The sequence below is a fragment of the Odocoileus virginianus genome, chromosome 24, assembly GCF_023699985.2.
Source record: "Odocoileus virginianus isolate 20LAN1187 ecotype Illinois chromosome 24, Ovbor_1.2, whole genome shotgun sequence".
In the NCBI taxonomy this organism is placed as follows: Eukaryota; Metazoa; Chordata; class Mammalia; order Artiodactyla; family Cervidae; genus Odocoileus; species Odocoileus virginianus.
Window position 1 is genome coordinate 25,456,877 of NC_069697.1, and position 26,511 is coordinate 25,483,387.

At 53.4% G+C, this 26,511-nt stretch overlaps 2 protein-coding genes across 2 annotated transcripts; one reads left to right on the forward strand and one right to left on the reverse strand.

Moving 5' to 3' along the window:
- The first annotated feature begins 264 nt into the window (after positions 1-264).
- On the forward strand, positions 265-10,104 carry LOC110147088 (keratin, type II cuticular Hb3-like). Its single transcript, XM_020908351.2, has 9 exons — positions 265-1,042; positions 4,966-5,174; positions 5,786-5,846; positions 6,683-6,778; positions 7,288-7,452; positions 7,664-7,789; positions 8,514-8,734; positions 8,906-8,937; positions 9,467-10,104. Exons 1-9 carry the CDS (start codon positions 602-604, stop codon positions 9,640-9,642), a joined length of 1,527 nt encoding a protein of 508 aa, XP_020764010.2. The 5' UTR covers positions 265-601; the 3' UTR covers positions 9,643-10,104.
- Positions 10,105-11,356: 1,252 nt separating this feature from the next.
- KRT7 (keratin 7) lies at positions 11,357-25,110 on the reverse strand. Its single transcript, XM_020908350.2, has 9 exons — positions 24,709-25,110; positions 23,100-23,311; positions 20,688-20,748; positions 19,404-19,499; positions 17,788-17,952; positions 16,592-16,717; positions 13,513-13,733; positions 12,043-12,077; positions 11,357-11,666 (listed from the first exon to the last, which is right to left on the reverse strand). Exons 1-9 carry the CDS (start codon positions 25,033-25,035, stop codon positions 11,509-11,511), a joined length of 1,401 nt encoding a protein of 466 aa, XP_020764009.2. The 5' UTR covers positions 25,036-25,110; the 3' UTR covers positions 11,357-11,508.
- Between the last annotated feature and the right edge of the window lie 1,401 nt (positions 25,111-26,511).

Below are 26,511 nucleotides of genomic sequence, written 5' to 3' on the forward strand. Positions count from 1 at the left end.
TGCACTGGAAAGACCCAGAGGAATCGGGTGGAGAGGGAGGTGGGAGGGGGGATCAGGATGGGGAATACATGTAAATCCATGGCTAATTCATTTCAATGTATGACAAAAACCACTGCAATGATGTAAAGTAATTAGCCTCCAACTAATAAAAATAAATGGAAAAAAATAATAATAAGATGCCTCTCCTTCAACACACACACACACACACACACACACACACACACACACACCTCGCAGAGCCACCCAGGCAACTAAGACCAAAGCTTCCCAGCCTGCAGGGCGGTGGCGCAGGCTGGTGGGGCCAGGGGTGCCTAGCTGCCCAGTTTGGGACTAGAACCAATGCCCCTGGGTTCCCGGCCCCGTCCCGGCCTAGGGCCGCGGCTGCCCGGCCCCAAGCCCGCAGCGCACGGCCGGCGAAGCTGAGCAGGCGCTACCCGGCCCCATAAAGCGCGCGCGGGTGGGAGGCGAACGCCGTTTTATGGAGGCAGTCGGGAGGCCTGGTTCACTTTAATTCCAGCTCGCAGAGGTGCGCAGCCCTACCTCCAAGCTCATAAACGAGTGGACCGCGCGCTCCCCTACTCCGGGCCGCGATATAAGGCACATGGTGGGCTTCCGGGTCCAGCTGCACTCTACCACCGCCGCTCGCCGCCACCGCACCATGTCCTGCCTCTCATCGCGCGTCTGCATCCCCGGTGGGGTCCGAGCCTTCAGCTGCGTCTCCGCCTGCGGACCTCGGCCCGGCCGCTGCTGCATCACGGCCGCCCCCTACCGCGGCATCTCCTGCTACCGCGGCCTCACCGGGGGCTTCGGCAGCCGAAGCGTCTGCGAGGGCTTCCGCGCCCGGTCCTGCGACCGCAGCTTCTGGTACCGCTCCGGCGGCGTGGGAGGCCCCAGCCCTCCGTGCATCACCACCGTGTCCGTCAATGAGAGCCTCCTCAAGCCCCTCAACGTTGAGATCGACCCCAATGCGCAGTGCGTCAAGCAAGAGGAAAAGGAGCAGATCAAGTGTCTCAACAACAGGTTTGCTGCCTTCATTGACAAGGTGGGTGTCCTTGATCACATCCTTCCTGAATCTTCCCTTCCTGGGTGGGCACTCAAGGGTTAGCCAGGTGGGCAGGAGAGATGTGGGCCAGGTGAGCCCCCAGGCTGATGGAGGAGATGGACACACTTCCAGGGCACAGACAGACCAGAGAACTGAGTCTAGAGCAGGGGCTCCTGATTAGAGCACTGTTACTATATACAACCTCTGTCCAGACAGGCAGGGTTCCCACAGACAAGATCCACCCTTCCTGAACCTGGAAGTCCTGGCAGGACCTGAGAACTTACAGGCCAGTCTCTCCTGGAAATTCATTCCTGGTGGCTCAGTGGTGAAGAATTCGTCTGCAATGCAGAAGACCCTGGTTCAATCCCTGGGTGGGCAAGATCCCCTGAAGTAGGAAATGGCAACCCACTCCAATATTCTCGCCTGGAGAGCGAGAATACACAGAAGAACTATACCAAAAAGATCTTAATGACCTAGATAACCACGATGGTGTGATCACTCACCTAGAGCCAGATATCCTGGAGTCCAAAGTCAAGTGGGCCTTAGGAAGCATCACTAAGAACAAAGCTAGTGGAGGTGATGGAATTCCAGCTGAGCTATTTCAAACCCTAAAAGATGATGCTGTGAAAGTGCTGCACTCGATATGCCAACAAATTTGGAAAACTCAGCAGTGGCCACAGGACTGGAAAAGTTCAGTTTTCATTCCAATCCAGAAGAAAGGCAATGCCAAAGAATGTTCCAACTACCATACAATTGCACTCATCTCACACACTAGCAAAGTAATGCTCAAAATTCTCCAAGCAAGGTTTCAACAGTCCGTGAACCGAGAACTTCCAGATGTTCAAGCTGGATTTAGAAAAGGCAGAGGAACCAGAGATCAAATTGCCAACATCTTTTGGATCATTGAAAAAGAAAGAGAATTCCAGAAAAACATCTACTTCTGCTTTATTGACTACACCAAAGTCTTTCACTGTGTGGATCACACCAAACTTTGGAAAATTCTTCAAGAGATGGGAGTACCAGACTACTTTGCCTGTCTTCTGAAAAACTTGTATGTGGATCAAGAAGCAAAAGTTAGAACTGGACATGGAACAACAGACTGGTTCTAAATTGGGAAAGGAGTGTGTCAAGGCTGTATAATGTCACATGCTTATTTAACCTATATGCAGAGTACATCATGCAAAATGTCAGGCTGGATGAAGCACAAGCTGGAATCAAGATTACAGGGAGAAAAATCAATAACCTGAGATATGTAGATGGCACCACCCTTATGGCAGAAAGCAAAGAAGAACTGAAGGGCCTCTTGATGAAAGTGAAAGAGGAGAGTGGAAAAAGTTGGCTTAAAACTCAACATTCAGAAAACTAAGATCATGGCATCCAGTCCCATCACTTCATGACAAGAAGATGGGGAAACAATGGAAACAGTGAGAGACTTAATTTTCTTGGGCTCCAAAATCATTGCAGATGGTGACTGCAGCCATGAAATTAAAAGACGCTTGCTCCTTGGAAGAAAAGCAATGACCAAGCTAGACAGCATATTACAAAGCAGAGACATTACTTTACCAACAAAGTTTCATGTAGTCAAAGCTATGGTTTTTCCAGTAGTCATGTATGGATGTGAGAGTTGGACTATAAAGTTGAGCACCACAGAATTGATGCTTTTGAACTTTGGTGTTGGAGAAGACTCTTGAGAGTCCCTTGGACTGCAAGGAGCTCAAACCAGTCAATCCTAAAGGAAATCAGTCCTGAATATACATTGAAAGGACTGATGCTGAAACTGAAGCTCCAATACTTTGGTACCTGACGCGAAGAACTGACTCGTTGGAAAAGACCCTGATGCTGGGAAAGATTGAAGGCAGGAGTACAAGAGGACGACAGAGGATGAGATGGTTGATGGCATCACCGACTCGATGGACTTGAGTTTGAGCAAGCTTCAGGAGTTGGTGATGGACAGAGAGGCCTGGCATGCTGCAGTTCATGGGGTTGCAAAGAGTCAGACACCACTGAGCAACTGAACTGAACACTCCTGGAAATGGGGAATGAGGACTGTTGGTATTTTATGTGATAGTTTTAAATGTTCCATTGAAGCATTAAATAACATCGAGACACCTGATGAGAAAATTCATCTCTTTAATTTATTGATTTAATTCATTTAATTTGATCCTTAAGATCAAATGGGGGAAATCTCATTAGGTATTAATATGTCTTTAATATTCCTCTAATACTTGCTACCCTCGCGCTTTTAATGAAAGAGAGCAAGCCTCAGCGTCAAAGCTGTCTGGAGCAACAGTTTCAGCTAGAATTTCATGCTTTCTGTTTTCCTCTTATATATGCCTAGTGATACTGGTTTTACAGCTATGATGCTAATATAAAGTTACCCCTTTAAGCCCCTTTTAAGTGTTTAGTGAAATGCTAAACAAATCCATTTGTAGATAAATCATGAGTAAAACAGGCAAAATCCTGAAGTTGGCCTGTGAAGGGTTCATGTTTGAGAATCACTGCCACCAGAGTAGTCCTTTGAGTGCAATAGAGGAGAAAGGAGATGGGGAATTATGGCAGGACCGGCCCCAGCCCCTACCCACATTCCCTGAGAGTGGGTGGCAGAGCAGGAGTCCAAGCCTGGCTCTTCCAGGCTCTCCAGATCCCTGAGGCTAGAGAGTTCAAAGCTTGGGGCCCAGCTCCCCTACTCCTCTCGAGCGAGAGCTGGCCCACTTCAGCAGGCACTCTATCCTGAGTGTGCTGGAGCTCACAGCCAGGAAAGGTGGCCAGGGAGTGGAGCAGAAAGGGTCCTAGCCCAGGAGCAGGCAGCATGGGCTCTGTGTCCAGTTCTCCACTGATTCTCTCTGTGATGCTGGCCGGTGGCGTCCCCTCTCAGCCGCAAAGCTCTGCTAGGTGCAGTGTGTGTGCTGGCCATGACTTTGAAAGGAAACACAGGGATCAAGACAGGCAAGCAACTCACCACCATGGCTCGAGCCCTGCCAGCTACAACCCCCTAAAATGATCCCACATAATATCAGCAGTCCCCTTTCCCCATATCTGGGAGCTACACAGGGATTGCCTAGCTGCATTCATCGGGTTGGATGAAAGGATACCAGGTCTATAAAAGGCAAGGCAATGTCTCAAATCCAGCTAAAAAAAATCTGAGAAGGGGAAAACTGGAGACCAGGGAGCCTGGTCCTGTTTGCTGATGTCCTTTCTGGCGGCACAGTGATTGCTGCTGCCGCGTCTTTCCAGTTTGAATGATTTCCAGCAGAGGTTTGCATGCTTTACTTCCCTACAGCCCCCACCCTCCCTATTTTTGAAAATCATCCCCCCTTCACATTACCTGCCTGGCTTCTAGACACATAAGAGTGTGTGTTTCCTCACACAAGAATGTGTGTCTCCTCACACAAGAGTGTGTGTCAGCCTCCACCAGGCCTCTTCAGACCCCAGCCATCCTACTTGGTGAGAAACTGCCCCCTCCAACCTCCCTCCCCAGTTAGGAAGCCCTGCCCAGGCTGACCATCCTTTCAAGCCCCAGGCTGGCCACTGAGGACAGAGCTCCCCTGCACTGCTGAGGGTCAGAGCGAAAGGCTTTCCTCTTACCCTGACCCTCTCAACGCTCCTCTACACTCCTTTCCTCCAGGCAACCTTCCCACCCCAACCCAACAAAGCACAACCCATATGCCCTTGAGTGTCTCACTCACCCCAGCCAGGCCCAACTGGACAGACCCTCACTCAGATCCGAGCAAGCAATCAGGAAACAAGGAGTCTCCAGCTGCCTCCTAAGGCCAGGAGAGCCCAGCAAGGATGATGCCATCCACCCACCCTCTGCCTCTGCACGCCTCGCTGTGAGCTCCAGTTCTCTCACTCTGCCTGCTCTTGCAGAAGAGCTGGGCTTATAGGCTCCTGTCACTGTTTCTCCCACCTCTACACCACACCAGGTGCGCTGCCTGGAGCAGCAGAACAAGCTGCTAGAGACCAAGCTGCAGTTGCACCAGGGCCATGAATGCTGCGAGAGCAACCTGGAGGCTCTTCACGAGGGCTACATCCAAACGCTGAGGCGGGAAGCTGAGCATGTGGAGGCTGATGGCGCGAGGCTGGCCTCACAGTCCAACCACATACTGGAGACACTGGAGGGCTACAAGAAGAAGTGAGTTCATCGGGGAGGAGGCTGTGGAGAAAGGAAATGGGGTGAGATCAAATAGGATAGATTTGGGTTAGACCCCTAGAAGAACTTTCCACTAGGAAGTAGAGAGTGGCAGAAAGCCTGTGGGGAAATTATTTTCTTTTCCGAGATGGGAGAGGAAACATTGGTGAGTCTGTGCTTCTCCAGCCACCTCATCATTCTGTGTTTATTTTAATTTGATTTATCAAACATTTATGGAGCATTTATTCTATGTTCCAGGTGTTGTGTTGGGCCCTGAAGAGGGGTAAGGATAAGAAAGTCAAGAGGACAGGAAAGGGGTACACCTGAACTAGATCAGGGTGCCACCACCACCACCAGGGAATTAGCTTCAGGAACAGAAAGGAGGCCTGCAAAAATGTGCATGGCACCTACCCTACCTCTGAAACCGGAATAACAGTGGGTGACATGGCTGGTTTGAGTGCCCAGAGGAGAGGGATGGACACTTTTTGATTCCATGGCCACGTCCAAAAGATCCAGTTCCTGGAATGTGTTTGCTTGAGCCTTCCTTCTCTTTGCTTCTCTTCAAACCCCAGCCTATTGAAACTAGCCACTGAAACTTGTGCCCTTTTTTTCAGGTATGAAGAGGAGGTGGCCCTCAGGGCCACTGCTGAGAATGAATTTGTGGCCCTGAAGAAGGTGAGTGGCCCCAGAATACACATCCCACAACTCAGAACCGTGGACAGAGGTGGAGGGAGCACTCTGTGATTCAGTGAAGCTAAGTGACTTTCCCGGAATCACACAGCCCAACCTCTCCCCTATTTTTCTCCAAATGTCCCAGTGCTCCCTGGGTGGCCCTGGACATCAGAGCACAGTGCTTCAAGCAGGGCAATCTTCCACCATCCAAGCTAACTCCCATCTGCCCAATGGCTTCCCACCTCCTCCTGCTCTGAGCCTGGCAGAAAACAGGCACTGCATAAATTTTTGTGAACAGAACAGCACCTGAATGCTTGGGGATGGCTCCATCCTTGGCCAGCAACGGTTGGGAAATGCTGGCATGCACAGAGCTGTCGCTCCTCACCTCTTAGGACTTGACTCAGCAACACCGCCCTCTGTACTCTGAGCCACACACCAAGCAAGGGTCTCGCCCTGAGTCACACTGGTTTGGGAGCAGAGCTGATCCCTGGGATGACTTCTGACCACACATCTCTAGAATTCTTTCCATAACATTCCAGAGCAAGGAGAGGTGGATCATCATTAGAACCGAGCTATTTTACATCAGATCCTAAGTTTCATGATAGTGCCTTCTAGAGGGATCATCCTAGTACCAAGGGGAATGCCTGGAAACATCGGGACCCCCTCTCTCACCCAAACCTGCTCTTGACCCCTCAAAATGAGTAAAGGACTTCACTAAGACCATGACACCAGGCACCAGAATGAGCAGCTAAGGAGGGTCCAGGGAGTGCGCCCTCCCTGGTGGGGAGAGCTCTGTCTTGTCTCCCCACTAAGACTCTTGCTCCTCCTTCTCCCTTTAGGATGTGGATGGCGCCTACCTCCTTAAGTCAGAGCTGGAGGCCAACGTGGAGGCCCTGACCCAGGAGACTGACTTCCTGCGGCAGATGTATGAGGAGGTGAGGGGTCACAAAGCAGCTGGGCAGCAAGGAGGATGGCAGCTAGACATTGGAAAGTACTTGCCACCATTTGGCTCCTGAAACGCTTGGTTTGGGGACACAGGGCAGAGTTGAGGGACCCCAGGCAGGTCTACTGTCAGAAGGTGAAAGGCATAGCTTCGTGTCTTATCTGCCAATCCCAGACAAGCTGGTGCTCCCAGTTAGTGTGGTGACAATGATCACAAATTTTAAGTTCTAGTCCTAGATCCAAAGGATCAAGACAGGAGGCCCTGACTGAAGTCAGGTAAGCAGGCCTCAGAGCTGGACTCCTCTCAGCCTCAGGACTCTGGTCCTGAGGAGCACTGAGAGGTTCCGGGGTTGCAGGGGAGATGTCACCTTTGAATTGGGGTTTCAGACAGTGAGGCTGTGGAAGAAGCAGGGGCATGGGACAGGAAAGGAAGTGAGAAAGCGGGCTGCCTGGAACGGGGCATGGTCCAAGGGGCTCTTAACACTCCCCCACTTCCCCTCAGGAGCTCCAAGTTCTCCACACCCACATCTCAGACACCTCGGTCATTGTCAAGATGGACAACAGCTGGGACCTGAACATGGACGGCATTGTGGCTGAGATCCAGGCTCAGTATGACGACACTGCCAGTCGCAGCCGGGCCGAGGCTGAGTCCTGGTACCGCAGCAAGGTGAGTGGTCCAGCACTCCCTTCCCCGAACAGGGATGCTAAAATCTGAAAGCATTAGGGGGGTGGGGAGGGATGCTGAAAAAGCATTGACTTTTGTCTGGGTGGGCAAGGGAAGGACAGACAGCTCTCGGGATGGGGTGCAGATGTGCAAGCTGTGGAGTTCAGTCGGATGACACATCCTGTGTTTCATGAGCATCTGTGCTTCCCCCCAGTGTGAGGAGATCAAGGCCACGGTGATCCAGCATGGGGAGACCCTGCACCGTACCAAGGAGGAGATCAACGAGCTGAACTGCATGATCCAGAGGCTGACGGCCGAGGTCGAGAATGCCAATTGCCAGGTACAGGGTTTTGGCCCACCCCTCAATGTAGAAAGAGAACAGGGTTGGCCTGAGACAGGGAGATTGAATTCAGACACCTTGCCAAAGTGTGGGAAAAGGAGCAACGTGAAACTTTAAGCAAGTCCCCTCCATAGACAATGCTCTCCATTCCCCCTGAATGTGGATCGTGGGGGGAGGGCTATGGAGGAGAACGGGATGACCTGATCTTTCATGGTCTCTGAGGCAGAATGAAGCAGAGGAAATAGTACAGTCTGAGGGGCTAGAAACCTATGCTCTCAAACCAGCCCTGCCACTAGCTCATCCCGTGATTTAGGAGGCAGGGGGGCCATTTCCCCTCTCTGGCCCATTGTTTTAGGCCAGTGATCACACACTGAGATGTCCCCAGAGATTAGTGAATGAATGAAGCAGGCTATACCAAAGGCACTAGGGTTCGGTAAAGTGGAAAGCACAATGGGCTGAGCTCATCAGACCCTATGGAAAAGCAGGCCCATTGTGGCCAGATCCTCTGATTTTTCAAGAAAGGCCAGGAATGTGGGTTTATACGTTAAATTTCAAAAAGTTAAGGACACTGTGCTGACATTCCCCAAGAGCACTAATTTGCAACCCCTGAGCTAACAAACAAGTAAGGGCCCTTCTTCTCCTGACAGTCAATGGCCAGTGGATACCTGGTCTCTGACCCTAAGTCCTAAAATAGGAGCCTTAATAACCTTACTCTCCACCCCAGAACGCCAAGCTGGAGGCTGCAGTGACCCAGGCTGAGCAGCAGGGCGAAGCAGCCCTTAACGATTCCCACTGCAAGCTGGCAGAGCTGGAGGAGGCTCTGCAGAAGGCCAAGCAGGACATGGCCTGCCTGCTCAAGGAGTACCAGGAGGTGATGAACTCCAAGCTGGGCCTGGACATTGAGATCGCCACATACAGACGCCTGCTGGAGGGCGAGGAGCAGAGGTGAGGACCACATCTGTGCAGAGGATGTCTCTTCACCCTCCAACCTGTGTTCAGAGCCAGGAACATGTCTGCATTTATTTACATCTAATTTGCATCAAGATTATTTGGAGGAGGGAATTTGCTGGTTCTGCTCTCCCCAACTAATTTTTGTCTCTTTCTTCTCCCCACAAGGTTGTGTGAAGGCATTGGTGCTCTGAATGTCTGTAAGTAATCTGTACTGTGGGTTCTGAAATAAGAACCTGGGGTTCCTGGTGGGCAAACTTTTTACCAAATGGCCAAATAGTAAATATTTTAGACTTGGTGGGTCACACAGTCTCTGCTCAACTGCTATGCTTGTTGTAATATGAAAGCAGCCACAGCCATAGCAATACTTAATAGATGTGATTAGGTTTCAATATAACTTTATTTACAAAGACAGCAGGTCCTCAAGGGGCCACAGCTTAAGACCCTGAAAGGAAGGAGGGGGATGAGGCAGTGAATGATTATAATTACTTAAATAGCTGTTCCTGCTTATGGGGGAGGGCCTGGTCTAACAGTTTATCTAGGATTCTTGAGGTTGGACTACAGGAAGTAGTGTCCAGGTATGATGGTGTTTGAGGGGGAAGGAGGAATAGAATGGAGGGAAGGGGCTCTGAGTAAGAGAAGAATGGGTTGGGGGACTCTGGCCAGCATGCAAGAGCCTCTGACAACGACCTTGCACGAAGACTGAGCCACATCCTCCTCGCCCCGCAGGTGTCAGCAGCTCCTGCGGTGGGGTCATCTGCGGGGACCTCTGCATGTTGGGCTCCCGGCCGGTGACGGGCAGCGTCTGCAGCACCCCCTGCAGCAGAAACCTGGCAGTGGGCACCGGCCTGTGCGCGCCCTGCGGCCAGAGCAGTGGCAACAGCCTCCTGGTGCGCTTTGCATAGCGCCTTCCGCTTTGTAAATTCACCGCTCAGCAAACCAACCATACCTGCCTCGGGCGGCGGCGGGGCTTGGAGCTCTGGAACTAGCCGGCTGGACCTGCCTCAACGGCTGCTTTCTCCTACATCTCTCCTCCCGCTAGTCTCTTCATTTCTTCCAGGGAGAGAGGCGGGCTACTCGCCTCACCCCCCAGAGTCAGAATGACCGGTTTCCTCCAGCCCTGGGCAAAGAGCCCATCCTGACTCGGGCTGCTCTGGGTACTTGGACGCCCATGGCTTCTAAGGGACAGACTGGCCCCAGGGCCCCTCCGGTGCCTCCTAAACCCTCCCACGGTGCCTGAGTTTGTGTCCCCGGGGTGGGGGGGCCAACTTTATGCCCCCGCCTCCCTCCCACTCTCTCCCTTGTGCTTGGTTTCCGAGTTTCCCATTAAGCTCACGACTCGAATATAACGCTGAGAATCTCCTACACATGTGGACTGCCAGCTCCGTTTCTGCCCTCTTCCAAGGGAACAGAGGAACTGTTCTAAGCAAAGAGGGACAGAGGGCTGTCTCTAAGGTACCCTGCCGCTAGGACCACACTGTACATCTTGAAGGGTGCCTGGGGGTGTCCTACAGCCCCCAAAATCCAGACACACGGAGGCATAAGGGGGAGCTGGGAGGGAAGTGAGAAGGGCTGCAGGGACGAGTGGTAGCCAGCAGGGGAAGGGTCTCATCACATGTGGCCGCTGAAAGACCAGTGGTCCACTTCCTCTCTTCCCTCACTCCACTCCCGCCTCAGTATATGAAAATTCCTGACCATGGGATCACATACACAGACTTCACCTCTTCCCACTAACCAACACTCCCTAGATAGTCCCCTCCAACCCTGTCCCCACACCCACCACCACATCACCTCCAGGGAATCCCAGTCAGAGACCTCCTACCTCCTCTCCAGTACCCCAGATATGAGCTGCTGTTCATCAGAGGTGGATGCCCCCAAGCATAGACCCCCCAAACACCCCCACACTCAGAGACACACACACATCAGAGACCCCGACATGTACAGACGTCCCATCAAGCAGAGCCTTAACATACAGATGTCCTCCCCAACCCCCACCCCATCAGGGATCCAGATCCACAGCCCGTCTCTGGGTGAGGGGGATGAGACAGCCCCCTACCAGGGATTCGGACTCTGGGACCCCCTCACCCTAAAGTCCTCCCAAATGCACACAGACCTCCTCCCACTGCCGTCACTTCCACAGAACCCCAGAACCCCTCCAGGACCTCAGACACACACCATCCAGGGCCCAGAGCCTGGCCGACTTAGCACCAGGAAGGGCTGAATTGCCAGTTGGCTGGTCCACCCGAAACCCAGGCCTGGGACAGCTAAATGTTTGTGGTCTTCTCACCACTGAGGAATGTTCTCTGACAGCACAGGGCATTGGCAGGGGGAGGGGGTGTGCAAACAGCCCTCCCACCCCCTCAGCAGGAGAGGAGTCCAGTACCCACTTCCTGGCAGAACCAGAACTTCCAGGGCTTTCTGGCTTGTTCAGGAGAGGAGCTGGAATCAGCCCCAGCCTTGAGAGGGGCCACGGCCTCACTCTGGGTAAGAGCTAGTTTGCTTTGAGCAGCACCCCCATACGTCACCAGTGCATTCTCCCAGTTCTCTCTAGAGCCCCTCCCTCGCCATACCTTCCCCTTGGGGCCTAATGAAGCCAGGATACTAGGTGCCAGGCAGGGGTTCATCCAGGCCTCAGAAAGCAGCTGCTTTATTGGAAGCTATACTTTTTTTTCAAACTGTCTTGCAGTTCTTGGGATGAGGGGTGGGACCAGGGTTGGGGGTCCCCTTGTGACTATGAGAAGAGGGGGTATGTATCTCCCCACACCCAGGGCTCAATTGCGGGTGCTCCTGCTGGTGGCGGATGTGGTCCTCATGGAGTGGGCCTTGATGGTCCCAGGCCCTCCACCGCTGGAGAATCTCAGGGCGTTGTTGCCCATGGTTCCCCCAAAGGTCAGCCGGCTACCAGAGCCACCCGTGGAACTGACCACAGCTGAGAGAGAAGAGAAGAGGTCTCCATCAGTGTGAGGCCCACTACTTGAGCCCCCAGCCTCCTGCCATAGCTGCCTGTTTCCCTCCCTCCACCCACCACCCTTCCCCCACCAACAGCCAGGGGCCAACCCAGAAGTAGCCTCAGACAGAGGTGAGGGCTGCTCCACATTGCCCCTGCCCCACCCTGCCCTCATGCATGGCTTTGCTGGGGTGTTGAGCCTGTCTGGATGGAATCTCCAGGCACCTGCTGAAAGCGGTTTAAGGGAAGGAGGCTCCGGGCCTCCATGAGGCCAGGTCTTCAGGCCATTGTGCCGGCAATCTAATAGACCCAGCCTAGTCTGGACAGCACAGGTGATGGGCCGCAGCCAAGGACTTACAGATGTTCATGGCTCCCATTCCATCTCCGGTCAACCTGGGGGCAGAGGAGAGACCTGTGAGGGCTGCTCTCTCCTCAGCACTGGAGGAGGCACTCCTGCACCCCTCCATCCAGGCCGCAAGCAGGACTCATGTTCATTCCTGTGTCCCCACACATCCAGCCTTCCTGCAGCCTTTTCACTTCTGGCTACACAATCTTGGGAATGTCTCAGAGCCTCCATTTCCTCACTTGTAAATGTGGTCTTAGCCTGTCCCAACCTCACAGGGTTGTTTGTGAGGGTTAAACTCATAACTTAACCTAAAGCCCTGGGCACACAGGATTCTGTAAATGGTAGCTGCTCTTATTGTTTATGTAGATGGCTGCCTCCCTTAACCAAATCATAAAATCCTCAAAGAAGGCTGTGGCTTATTGATTCCTGCATCTCCAGTCACCAGCATGAGGTCTGGCACATGCTAATTACTTTATATGGGTTGAAATGGTTAATGAAGTGTAAGTGTTGACTGAGTGAATTCAGCTACAGTGGGAACTGCGAGGGGAAGGAGGAGGCAGCAGTGGCTTTACACAGCCTGGGGAGCTGAAACAGGTCTTGTACTGGAAATTAAAAATCTATCTGAGACAGATAGGTATGTTTGTTCTGTGACTCATAGCCCCATTGTCACCAAGCCCTTAGCCGTGAGGATGCATTTACACTGCAGGGAGGAGGGAAGGCCTCAATTTAGTGGAGCAAGTGAAAGAAGCCCAGCTGACCTCAGCAGCCCCAAGTCCTGGAAGGGGATGGAGCAAAGGGGAAGGGCAAGGGCAAGAGAGGTAGACACTAGGAAGCTTCCAGGCCCAGGCCCCTTATCTGTTGACAAAATGAGTCAATCAAGCCATCAAGGTGTGAATCAAGACCCAACTTTATGGACATAGGTTTTGAGTCTTTTGTGAAGAATTTCCTGTAAGACTAACCCAGCCCAGCTTCATCGCAGGCTGCAGGTAAGCATGCAAATCTCTCTGGGGACAGTGGAAATTTACCTCCTCACCATGCTCAGTCAACACCACATGACTTAGCCCTCAGTTATGTAGTGAGAAGCAGACCGTTGCCAAGGAAGATGGTTGCACCAGGAATCAGCAGAGCTCAGTTGCATACTGGCTCTGTCCCCTCAGTTAATAAAACTAACCAGTTTCCCCTCTGTACACTCAGAAGTCAATAATATCTGTCTTGCTTACCTGATCTGTTCTGAGAATCAGATAAGATGACCTTGTCAACACACAAAAATGCTGTTATTACTTCAACTTTCCCACTGAGCTTATACCACAAGGTCTTTCCCTCCAGAAAGCCATCTCATCAAGGGCAAAGAAGCAAGCATTATCTGTACTCTCCCTGCACTTCCCATCCTCAGTGCCCTGCAGAAGGAGGGATACGGGAAATGCTTGCAGGTGGATGGGTGTCAAGCTGCAAGCCCCACTGAGCCAGCCTGGGTGTCCTCACCGGCTCTCCTCGCCCTCCAGCAGCTTGCGGTAGGTGGCAATCTCGATGTCCAGGGCCAGCTTGATATTCATGAGCTCCTGGTACTCCCGGAGCTGCCTGGTCATGTCCTGCTTGGCCTTCTGCAGAGCGGCCTCCAGATCCTCCTGCTTGGCGCGGGCATCCTTGACAGCCAGTTCCCCACGCTGTTCAGCATCAGCAATGGCAGCTTCCAACTTGGCGCGCTGTGGGAAGGAGCGGAGCTCTGAATCGGGGTCGCAGGCCTCATCAGTCACTGCCTCCCTGCCTCCCCCTCCTGCAGTGAGCACCTGGGCAACTTGCTTACTGTGACTTCACTGGTACCAGCCTCCTCCCCCAAGCACCAGGGACTCCCGAGGGTTTAAAACATGGGCTTTGAGGGACTTCCCTGGTGGTCCAGTGGTTAAGAATCCACAGTGCAGAGGACATAGGCTCCCTCCCTGGTCTGGGAAGATCCCACACACCAAGGGGCAACTAAGCCAGTGTGCCAAGTCTGCTGAACCCGTGCACCCTAGAGCCTGTGCTCTGCAACAAGAGAAGCCACAGCAATGAGAAGCCTGCACATCACCACTAGAGATTAGCCCTTGCTTGTCGCAACTAGAGAAAGCTTGCGTGCAGCAACTAAGACCCAGCGCAGCCAGTAATTAATTAATTTTAAAAACATGGGCTTTGATACCCAATGCCTAGCTTTCAGTTCTGGCTCTGCCACTTACAAGCCATGTGATCTTGCATGAATCAACCCTTCTAAGCCAAAAGTCTCCTCTTTTCTAAAATAACAGTAATCATGGCATATAAATATATATGGGAATAGCTCAAGTAATGAAATAATACACAAGTCCTTGGCACAGTGTCTGGTATTCAGCAAGCATTTAATAAATGCTATTATGAGTAAATGTGATTATGATTTATAAATGCTCACATACCCAACCCCTAGCTGGAGGAGCTCCAAGGCCATGGGATTCTAGTGTAGTACTCAAATTTCAGGAAGCTGACCAGGCACCTTTCAGGTACCTTGAAAACAGGAGCCATTTTGCAACAGGCCCAGAACAGGGAGACTTGGAGCACAGAAATGTTTCTTGGAACCCCTAGATTCCAAGCCAACAGCCCCCCAGGTGCAGGTAGGGGTGGTGTGATTCAGAGGGACCTAAGCAACAGCTGTCACTTCCTGCCTGGCCTTAGTGTTCCCTCTCCTGTGGCCGATCCCCCACTAGAGGAGCCTATATAGTGTTGTGTGTGTGTGTGTGTGTGTGTGTGTATGCTCAGCAGTGTCTGACTCTTTGCGACCCCATGGACTGTAGTCTGCCAGGCTCCTCTGTCCATGGGATTCTCCAGGCAAGACTGCTGGAGTGAGTTGCCATTTCCTGCAGGGGACCTTTCCAACCCAGGAGTGGAACCTTTGTCTCCTACATTGACAGGTGGATTCTTTACTATTGCACCACCTGAGAAGCCTGAGATGCCCCTTATTCAGTTCCAAGGGCCACCATCCCAGCCCCTCTCAGGGCTCCTCCTCATTCCTTCTCACAACCACCTTCTGCCCTCAGATCCTCTCCCCTCAGCACATGCACTCTGCCTCTCTGCCCGATCCTCCCAATCCTGCCCTGGAGGCTGGTGGATGCCCTTGCCCCCATCCACTGGTCAGCATCCTCCCCTGTCACGCTGGTGCCCCCTTGGCAGGGTCATGCCACTGCCTCTGAGCCACAGCTTCAGGGCCTGAGCCTGCCCTGCTGTGTGAGAAGAGAACCGGATGTGGGAGAAGCTGTGGGGTTCGGGAAACTGCCATTCATGGCTCTGTGCCTCCCCTCCTGGCCTGGATGCTGGCTCACTGCACCAGTGACTCATGGCTCCGAATCTGTGCCAGGAGGAAGCCTCCATTCTAGCCCATATGTAAACAGGCCTGCAGGGCTCCAAGGGGAGGACATTTCTGGGTAGATCGCCCTCATATCCTATCCCCCGGTTGTCATCCATCAGCTTCTTTCCCTTCCCACTGCAGATGCTTGCTGAAGCTTAGCTGCCTCCCCCACTTCCATGCCTTTGTCAGATCTTAGGGGACCTTTTCTCATCAGTGCCCCCCACCCCAGCTTCACAGGATCTCCTCCCAACAGTCTGTCATCTGAGACTTGTGCCCTACTATGTATCAAGTGCTGGGAAGGGAGGAGCAGTGAACCAGATGGAAGGCGGGGCCAGCCCTTACGGCACTTTTAATATCCCAGTGGAGGCGGGGGACAATATTTACTTACACTTAATAAATAAGACTTACCTAGTAAGTCATTGGACTTCCCTGGAAGCTCAGACAGAAAGAATCTGCCTGCAATGCGGGAGACCCGGGTTTGATTCCTGGGTCAGGAAGATCTGCTGAAGAAGAGAATGGCTACCCACTCCAGTATAAGACAGAACGTTTCAGAGGGCGTTAAGTGTTTCAGGGATCTTCCCACAGACTGCTGAGAAAGTGGCTAGGTGGCTGAGGAAGCCATCTCTGAGAAGAGGTCTTTTGTCCTCAACAAAAGAGATGAGAAAGGGGCACAATGTGCAGGACTGGGAGAACCACATTCCAGGTGGAGGGAACACCGAGTGCAAAGGCCCTGAAGCATGAAAGATGCTTGGCAAACATCATCTCCAGGAAGCGGCAAGGGCATGGCCAGAGAGGGAGCGGCGGGGAGTGAGGTCAGTGGATATGGCGGGGCCTTGGGAGTTACAGTGAGTTGGCCCCAGACCCCATGGCCCCCCATCCCCAGGTATACATTGCACCCAGAGCTAGGTGCAAGAACAGGGCTCAGTACCGATGCGGTAATGAATGGTCGTTCTCGTCTGGCCAGCAGCCTGAGGCTCCCTCCACAAGCTCTATGCCCTGCTAGGACTCCTGTTCTCCCTTCACCCAAACCAGCACCTGGCCAAGAACATTTCGTCCTAGAGAGCTCACAGGTGGGTCTGAGAGACTAGAGCGGCCCCAGCCTCGTCCCCAGGACAGCAGGGGCAGGATTGATGCCCCTGCCTCCTGCTTCTCATCCTGAGCATGGTGCCAGCTGTCTGCCCTTCACCTGCCCCAAGGACAAGCACTGGTGCCCACCTGGTTCTTGATGCTGTCGATCTCAGCCTGCAGCCTCTGGACAGCCCGGTTCATGTCCGCGATCTCATTCCGGGTATTCCGGAGGTCGTCCCCATGCTTCCCAGCCTGGGCCTGGAGGGTCTCAAACTGGAGGGGCCACACAGAAGGGTATGGCAGGGGTGGGCTATGATTACAGGGGGCTCGTCTTCTCCCCACCTAAAGAAGGCCCCAGGTTCTGAGTGACAAGACCTCCCAGCTTATCTTGCCGGGGAGGGACAGTCTGACTCCCAGCAAGCTTTGCCCGATACCAGAGGCCAGACTCCTGGACAGTGGGGTGGAGCAGGGGCTCAGCTTCCTCCCAGCCAGGACAGGGAAGACAAGGATGGCTCCCCGGACCCATCCCCACGGATCCCAGTGCTCTTCCTGTTTCCATCATGTCCTAATGCTGGAGAACCACAGGAAGTCTGAGATCCTTACCTGCTAACCACTTCATCAGCATCACCCATCTCACAGATGAAGAGAATGAGTCCCAGAGAGTGGAAGGGACTGTCTGAGCTGTCCTTATTGACATACCTGTGTTCTCACGTGCACCACAAATGACCCCCTATTTCTGCAGAGACATCACTCTGTGCCGCTTTTAAACCCTCAGGCTCCCTCCCTCAGTTACCCCAGCACCCCCCACCCACCAACCCTGTCATTCCCTCAGCACCTGCCCTCACCCTGTGCATATAATGATTAAACCTAATCTGGAGCCCTTGGATTCAGAATCTGGTCTCTGCTCTTCCATTCACTACCTGTATGGAGCTAGAAAAATCACTTAGCCTCTCCATGCCTCAGTTTCCCCACCTGTGAAAAGGGGATAATATTGCCTACCTAACGGGCTGTTCTGTGGGTTATATGAGTCAATACAGGTAAAACATTTGAAATGTTGCCTAGCACTGTGCTTACTCGCCAAATTTCAGCTATAATAATTATTACTCCAAGTTCATTTCCTCTGCCCTGCCCCCTACATCAGGCTGGAATCCCTCCCTGGGCAGGGGCCTGGCCTTCCCTTTCTCTTCTTCCCAGGACACTGGAGACCCCCACAGACTTAATCCTGGTGCCTGTCAGCACAGTGAGACACAAGCCCCAGAGGCTTGAGTCAGGGTGAGGAGTAAGGGAAGCCACCACCCAGGACCCTGCCAGGAAGAGAAAATATGGCTCCAGTGACTACACACCTTGGTCTGGTACCAGGACTCAGCCTCGGCCCGGCTGCGGTTGGCGATCTCCTCGTACTGGGCCTTCACTTCAGCAATGATGCTGTCCAAGTCCAGGGAGCGGTTGTTGTCCATGGACAGGACCACGGACATGTCTGAGACCTCAGACTGCAGCTCTTTCAGCTCCTGTAGGGACAGACAGAGCATGAGGGCTTGGGTGACACATTCCTGTCCCCATGCCCAACCTGGGATCCCCTGCACTAGGGAAAGATAAAGAGAGAGGAGGCCAGAGTGGGAGCGAGTCGTCAGGCAGCCAGAGGGCACAACAGACCCAGCACCTACTAAAGGGCTGTGCCAGCCCCGGCTCCCGGAAGAGCCCATCAGCAACTTGTCAAATCAAAGAGTCTGGTGGGATCACAGAGGAAAAACCAGAGACAGAGTGTGGTGAACGGCGGTGGCTCCTGGCTATGATTTGCTGCGCGTGTTGGCCTCTATTATGAAGAGGATCACTAGGGGGTGGGTAAAAAAAAGTCATATTCCACCCTATTATGGACGGAACACTCAGCAGCCTTTAACACTGATGATACAGCCATATTTATGGACAGGAAACTATATCCATGATATACAGTTATGTAAAAAAGGTATGATTCTGTTTTATTAAATATGTATTTTTCTGTATCTTTATGTATATATATATATACAGAAAGAGCCTGAAAAGGTAGCTATCAAGATGATAAGAGCAGGTATAGGAAGGTTGTTTTCAATTTTATGCTTTACCTAACTTTCTAGATTTTTTGCAATGAGTATGTATTTCATAACAAGAGGAAAATATACATACACACACACACACATATATAACATGTGATAGACATATAAAGGCCCACAATGAGACTAGGAGGGCCCAAAATAAGCTTCAAGGATCCAGCCCCTGAAATTAACACACATGGAAATTCTCTCAGAGATGCAAATGGAAGCTGAATGTTCAGGTAAAAACAAAACTGAAGAGAAGTGAGAACCGGTCTGTAATTTGCCTCTTGTGTAACTACGTCTCAGACCAGCCAGATGATCAGCTATACTATCTTCTGCCTAAGGCCAGAGCCTCACACTGATGGGATGAAGAGGTTTTTAATCCCCTTCAGGGAAAGGATCTGGAAGCTCAGGGCAGGGCAAGGGAGAGCAGGAAAGGAGACGGGAGGGGCAGGCAGAGAGAGCGGCTGGGTGGTAGGCGTAAACCCTCAGGCACTCCAGTCTCTCCTGAACTGGCTCCCCTGCCAGCCCACCCAGCCCACCCGTGAACCCTGTCACAGCCCAGATCCCTCAACATCCTCCTGGTTTCTTCCAGCCCCTCCCAATCCCCCTTCCTGACAAATGGTCAACCCATGTCTCTAAGAAGGCCAATTTTGACTGACACACCCCCACCCCCCCACCCTCACCCCCTCCTGCTACACTGCCTCAGCTCCTCCTGAGCTCCTCGCCCACCACAGATTCCTGTATCTAGAAAAAATAAAGAGCAGGGTCATCTCCCCTACATGCACCCAACACACACCCAGACTGACCCAGAGGCAGGGGGTGGACCAGATGGCCCCCTGGCTAGGACATGTAGGATGTGGCATATTTCCCACCCCTGAGGTCTTTACCTGCTCATAGAGGGTCCTAAGGAAGTTGATCTCATCATTCAGGGCATCCACCTTGGCCTCCAACTCCACCTTGTTCATGTAGGCAACATCTACATCCTGGGAGGGGTGGTGGCAAGAAGGGGTAGATGGATAGCATGTTATCATATGTGAAACATTTGGCAGCCCAGTACTGTCCAACCCCAGGACCAAACCCCACTGTCCTACCAAAAAACATACAGCAGCTCCATGCTGCCTGACACATCCACAGCGGGAAGTTCCCTCCAGTGGACCCGCCCAGGCTTTGAGATGGACGTTATCTCCACTCATCCCCAGGACTGGAGTGCCTTCTCAGCACTGACAGCCCAGAGCATTCTGAAGCCCCAAACCTAGAGCTTTACCAGTTCCTAAAGGCTTCAGTGGTTTAGACACACCCCTGGCTCTGCCCCCTAGTGGCTATGTCACCTTGAACAAATCACCACAACTACAGGAGCCTCAGCTTTTCATTAGTCAAATAGGAGAGCACGAAATCATGCAGACTTCAGGAGACCACACCCAGAGATGAGAAATCTCCAGCCCAAATGTGTAACTGGAAGCTTGGGTGATATTGAAGCAGGCAGGCCATAGATAACCCCACAAGTCCAGATGATGCCTGGGCCCCATCCTCTGCTGTGGGTTAGCTCCTGTGGGGAGCGCTCACTTCCACTCATCCCTGAATCTCCAAAGGCCCAGCACTCCAGGGCAGATTACATTTCTATGGATGGGCCTGGGACATGAGTAAGTGTACTTTAAATCATAGTCTTAAGTCAAGCCCTTATTCCTAAGGCCTTCCAAACTCAGCTTGCACACCTCCAGGTATGGGAAGGTTCACTCTGCCTCAAGGCAGCCCATCCATTCATTCAGTATTTCAGGCCTGCCATGTGCAACCCTCATCTGTAACTGAACGTTCTAACTGATAGAACACTTACTTATTGTGGGGTTGAAATTGCCCTCTCTAACCTCCAACTTGTAGTTTTAATTCTAATCTTTTCAAGCCCAGAAACAAATCTACTGATTTGTCAGACACACACACACAAACACACCAACACACACACACACACACACACACACATACATGCACACAATGTTATAGCCTTATAAAGGGCCTGGCTTTCAGATCTCTCCTTCTCCAAGCCCATCATTTCCCTTTTATACACCCAGCCAGACTCTGACCACAGGTTCCTATTGGTTGCTTTGGTGAGAGGCATGTGGTTCCCCCGCCCCTCTGTTTCTATAGCATCCCCTACCTTCTGTGTCTGCCCCCCTCACCTTCTTCAACACCACGAACTCATTCTCAGCAGCTGTGCGACGGTTAATCTCATCTTCATACCTGCAGCAAAGAAGGGGAGCATGGTGTGGGTGCAGCCCTGCCTCCATCCCCGTGTGCAGGTCTGCCCTGCATCGCCTTCACTCCGTCCTTAATGACACCAGCTCAGCTGGTAAAGAATCTCGGCAATGCAGGAGACCCTGGTTCGATTCCTGGGTCAGGAAGAGCCACTGGAGAAGGGACAGACTACCCACTCCCGTATTCTTGGGCTTCCCTGGTGGCTCAGCTGGTGAAGAATCCGCCTGCAATGTGGGAGACCTGGGTTCAATCCCTGGGTTGGGAAGATCCCCTGGAGAAGGGAACAGCTACCCACTCCAGTGCTCTGGCCTAGAGAATTCCATGGACTATATAGTCCGTGGGGTGGCAAAGAGTCGGACACAACCGAGCGACTTTCACTTTCACTTATGAAACAACGTGTCCCTGACTCGTCCATATGGCTATTCCTAGGACTTTGAGTCTTGGCAGGGGGTGGGGGTCGGGGAGCAGGGCACATATGTGAATTAAAGCACAGAGGCTGCATAATCTGGGAGTGAGAAGGCAGAAAACAGCCATGCTTATGGACTGCTTCGTATGGCCCTGCCCCATTACGTGCTTCCTCTGCATTCGCTAATTTAATGTCCACAACAATCCTGTAACAATGGTGCTGTGACTCACAGGAAAAGGAACAGAGGCACTGAGAGGCAAAGTACTCTGCCTACTCATCAAGCTGCTAAGTGCAAAGCCCAGACTTAAAGCCTGGTCATCCGACCCTTGAGCTTAAACTCCCATTGGCTGAGGGTAAAGAAGGCGCCTGAAAAGGAGGAACCTTGTGGACTCAGGAAGAAGAACCAGGTCCCAAGTAGGTGGTGAGCCCCCATCCTTACTCTCACAGCCCCCCTCCCATCCTTCTTTCTCTCAAGGAGCCAGCCCCCTGCCCATAGGAGGACACAGCAAAGCACAGAGCAAGAAGGCAGGTGGGCCTGACCCAGTGTTTACTTGAGGATTCAAAATAGGTCTCGGAAACTGAAACTCAACAGTGCACACAAGCTTCTGGAGAACAACAGGGGCAATGTGGGGCAGCTTCAGTGGGAAGCAGGATGCTCAGGCAGGCAGAGGCCCTTCAGGAGTCCAGACCCCCAAAGTCCACTCCCCCTTCCCCAGCCTCTATAATAGTTAGAAAAATATCTACAAGGCTGTCTGTCCATTCCTGCTATGCCACTGGGCCCAGAGGGCACACGAATGAGGGCTCCTGGGCATGCATCAGGACCCCTCCCCACATCCCCTTCCAGCTCCTCCTTCAGCCTGGCCCGGAGCTCAGCCTGGCTCCCCAGAAAAGTGCTCTGGGGCTTTGGCTGGGGGGAGCATGTGTGCATACATGCACCCCTGACAGCAGGGGCTCACAGGCTGTCCCAGGCCTTCCCTGCCCTGCACCTGTCTGGTTCCACCTGGTATGGGATTAATCGTGTTGACTGTTGCCCTGGGGAAGTTAGGGGAGGGGGGAAGGGACACTCCCTTCAGAGGCCTTTGTTTGTTCTACCTCCAGCCAGAGGACGTGGCCCTGCTCAGCTTAGTCATACACCCCCGGGGAAAGCACAGAACTCACTCATTACCCACCCCCTACCCCTGTGCCCACAGGGCAGGGATGCCCACTCAGCCTCTGGCTTTGGTTTCTATTCAGTGAGAACAGCGGGCACCTCAAACACCTGCCCTCAAAACCAGCCTCCGCACTCCCTGTCCCTCCTCATAGCCTCCTGTCTGGTTCCTGCTCTGGCCAGAACCCCCCATCCCCACCCCAACCACAGCCTCTGCGACCTCTCCCATTGCTCACGGTGATCATCCTCTCTGCTTCTTTCCTTCCCAAGTTGTCTCCATGGATGTCTCCTCTTGGGAGTCAGGGGCCCCAAAACAAGACCCAGCACTCCCAGTGATCTACTCTGCAATCTCCATCAAGTCCCTGAAACTTGCTGGACTCTAATCCTCACAGGAACAAAATGGAGTTGTTCTAGAATAAGCTGAGGGTCATACAAGTTCTGATGCACATCTGTCATAGGACACTTCTTGCCCTGCTGTCTCCTGGGCCCTGGTCAGGCTCCCAAAGGGAACAATATGGATCAGGAAAGGGTTGAGAGAGTTCTTTGGGAATGTCGGGAGAAAGGACCAGAATGACTTGGAAATGGCCCCCAGAGACAAAGAGAAGAAAGGGGTGGAGAGGCAGGGAACCTGTGAATCAAGACCTTCCTTCCCTTCAGGGAATTATTGTACTGAGCAGCAATACCCCCTGACCTCTGACCCCAGAAGGATTATGAGGGGGTGAGTTGAGAGGAGCACATTGGCCCAGGGCACGAATCCCCAGAGGTTGCACTGGGCGACCATACTTATTCTTGAAGTCTTCCACCACATCCTGCATGTTCCGAAGCTCCACCTCCAGGCGACCCCCATCCAGCTGCAGGGCCTCCAGCTGCTTCCGCAGGCCAGCAATCTGGGCCTCAAAGATGCCTGGGAGGCGGTTGCTCTTGGCAGACTTCTGCTCCTGCAGCAGCGCCCACTTGGTCTCCAACAGCTTGTTCTGCTGCTCCAGAAACCGAACCTAGAAGGAGCAGGAGGAGGAAACTCATGAAGGGCAGACTGCCACTCAGAGTGCAGTTGGGAGGGTCTGCAGCCACCTGGCAGAATCTGCACTCCCACTGGCTCTTCCCTCAAGCTGAGCCCCTAGCCCTTGGCCCTCTCCTCCAGGAAGCCCACCCTGAACAAGCCCCTCCTCCAGGACTCTCTGTCTCCAGTGTGTCCAGGGCTCAGATCACTGACAAGTCCCAGTGCTTATGCTTTAGGGTCTTCTCCTTCCTCTGCTCCCCATCATACCACAGGTGATGGTCTCCACCTCCCTCTCGGAAGGGCTGCTTCCTTCCTATCTTCTCCTGAGCCTGACTTGGGCCCCCTCCCTTCAGCCTGGGACACTATCTCTTCCTCTGTCAATATCCTCCCTTCCCCTCTTCCCTCTGTCCAACAAGGCCTCAGAACAGGATGATAGAATCAAGCCAGTGTAAAAGGAGCCCTAAGAAGCACCAGCATGACCGGTGGTGGGAAGCCAGCCTCCTCAAGACCAGCCACTCAGGCAGCAGGACCCAGGGGCTGCAGCTAAGTTGCAGTGGGAGGAAGCCTGAGCCTGGGGCTTCATGTGGAGGCTGCCCCAGAACCTGAAGGATGTGTATGGTCTGAAGGGTGAAGGAGAGGAGGAGATGGGGGAACAGAGAAGCGGAGCAGTACACAGGCAGGAGAGGAAAAGCCTGCTCCAGGCCCAGGGAGGAGGCCCTGGCCCTGCTCCAGGGGACTAGCCCTTAGTTCCTGGGTCCAGTCCCCACAAGTCTGCACCCCCATCTTCATCCGCCACTCTTTGGGGGCCTGAACAACCAAGAAAAACACCTCCTAAATGGCCCTTCCCGGGGCCACTCAGTACCCCCAGTGGGCTCTCTCCAAGGGCAGGAAGAGCCGCACTTGCCACTACCAAACAGGATTGGAAGACCAGGTAGGTGGGGCAGCCAGGGCTGGGAGCCTCCCTCTCTCCAGCCCTTTATTTCCAGCAACTGCTAGAGAATAACTGGAGAGGACAGGTGGAGGGTGAGGTTCTCAACCTACCCCATCTCCGACTCCACACAGCCCCCTTTCAGAGAAAGGGGCCCAGGGAAAGCAGTCCTGGCCCTGGCGTTTGGAGCTCGAAAACTGGGCGCTAAAAGCGGCCCAAGAACTCCAGCTCACAGGACAGCCCCCCGGCACACATTCCGGGAGGAAAAAGCAGGTTGATTTGGGTAGCTTGCTGGAAGAGAGGCTGAGGTTGGCAAAACGGCCACAGGATTCATGGGGAGGGTTCAGTACCGGATATCGGAGGAAAGAGAGCCGGTACCAGCCCTCCCAGCGCCCGGCTCACGTGTGGCACGGCGGGGCGGCTGCGGGGCCTGGAGCCCGGCTCCTGGCAGTGAGGGAGCTCACCTTGTCGATGAAGGAGGCGAACTTGTTGTTGAGGGTCTTGATCTGCTCGCGCTCCTCCTGGCGCACCTGCTGGATGGCGGGGTCGATGTCCACCTGCAGCGGGGTCAGCAGGCTCTGATTGATGGTGACTGCGCGGATGCCGGTGCCCACCGGGGCCCCATAGGACGAGCGCGCGGCCACTCGAGGCCGAGAGGCGCCCAAGCCATAGAGGCTGCTGCTGCTGCCGAAGCCGCCGGGGCGCACGGAGCTCAGGCGCATCTGGGGGCCGCGGCCCGGGAAGGCGGCGGAGCGCGAGCTGAAGACCTGGGAGCCGAAGTGGAGCGACATGCTGAGCTGGGTCGGGATAGAACGAGCGGCTGGAGACAAGGAGCTGAACTCGCTGACCTCGGGCAACAGGGCCGCTTTTATCCGCTAGGCGCGAGCGGATCAGCTTACACAGGTCGGGGCGGGGCTGGCCGTGCGCCACCTTTCTCTGCCCGCTGGCCCCTCCCGGGACCGCGCTTCCGCCCTCCGCGCGGTCCACCTGGCCGAGGCTTTCGGTCCCGGCCCGGGCCAGTCCAGGCTGGGTAGGAGGGCTGTAGACACCCAGACCCCTTGATGCAGGCGAATGCAAAAAGCGGTGGAAGACAGCGGGCCCAGTCCATCTGAGAGTCAGGGAAGGCTTCCTGGAGGAGGCTTGGGGAAGACGTGAAGAATATCCAGATTTCTGACAGCAGAAAGATCAAGCGGTAAAAGATTGAGCTAAGAGGTGAACAAAATATTCTAGTGCAGGAATCAGCATCCCCCCCGCCAACCCCGGTCCCCTCCCCAGGCTACTGAAAGCCAGAAAATCATTCCCACACAAGTTCACCCCAACTTGAGAGATCAATCAGCTCAGTTCTTGAGTCAGCTAACCCTCTGGCAGGTGGGCCTGCCAGAGCTGGTTTCCCTGGCCACAGGCCCCCACACCTCATTTCTATACAGAGACTAGGCCAAGTGGGGCAGGACCCCACTTCTTGCCCCTCTCCTCCCCACCCTGGAGCCATCTGAAGCCCAGAGGCCCCTGATAATAGTTACCCTGGGCCTGCCATTCCCCCCACTCCCAAATCACATTCCTGTCCACTTACTTCATTTGTCTCAGGAGAAGGGGACACCTGTGTGTATTTGAGACACTTGACACTAATGTTTTGTGTGTACCTGCCTGCAGGTTCCTGGGCTTGGTTGTATACACATTCTAGGCATTTGTGTTTACATATGTGTTTGCATGATTGGGAATGAACTTTTACAAACTGGAGTCTATTTTGGGGGAGCAGGTGGACAGGTGCATCTGTGGATACACACTTGCACACTTTTGTAAGCACATCTGTGCAATGTGCTTGTATTTGCACTCAGACACTCCTGCCTATTCCCCACCCCTGCCACTTTGCTATTTAAAGGTCCCCAGCTCTCATCATCTCCGCCAGCTGAAGCCACCACCAGCAGTTTCAAACCCACCCGAGATGGGGATAAATGTGCTGGAACAAGGAAGGCTGGACCCAGGAGCTCAGCACTGGCCTCCTTCTTAGTCTCCTCCAGCCACATGTGCCACACCCTCTGCATGGCTCTGCTGCCCTTTTAGCTCTGCTAGAGAGGCAGCCAGAGAAGCCTTTGGAAAGGACAACTGACAGGACTGTTGTCATCTTTAGGCCACTTCTAGCCCCACAGGCCAAGTTGTCACTTCAGACCAAGCCCTTGGGGGCATCCTGGGTGGAGGAGGGTGGGCATGGAATGCCCTTCCTGGTTTTCATTTCAATTAGACAAGGAGGACTAACCAGCAGCAACCCT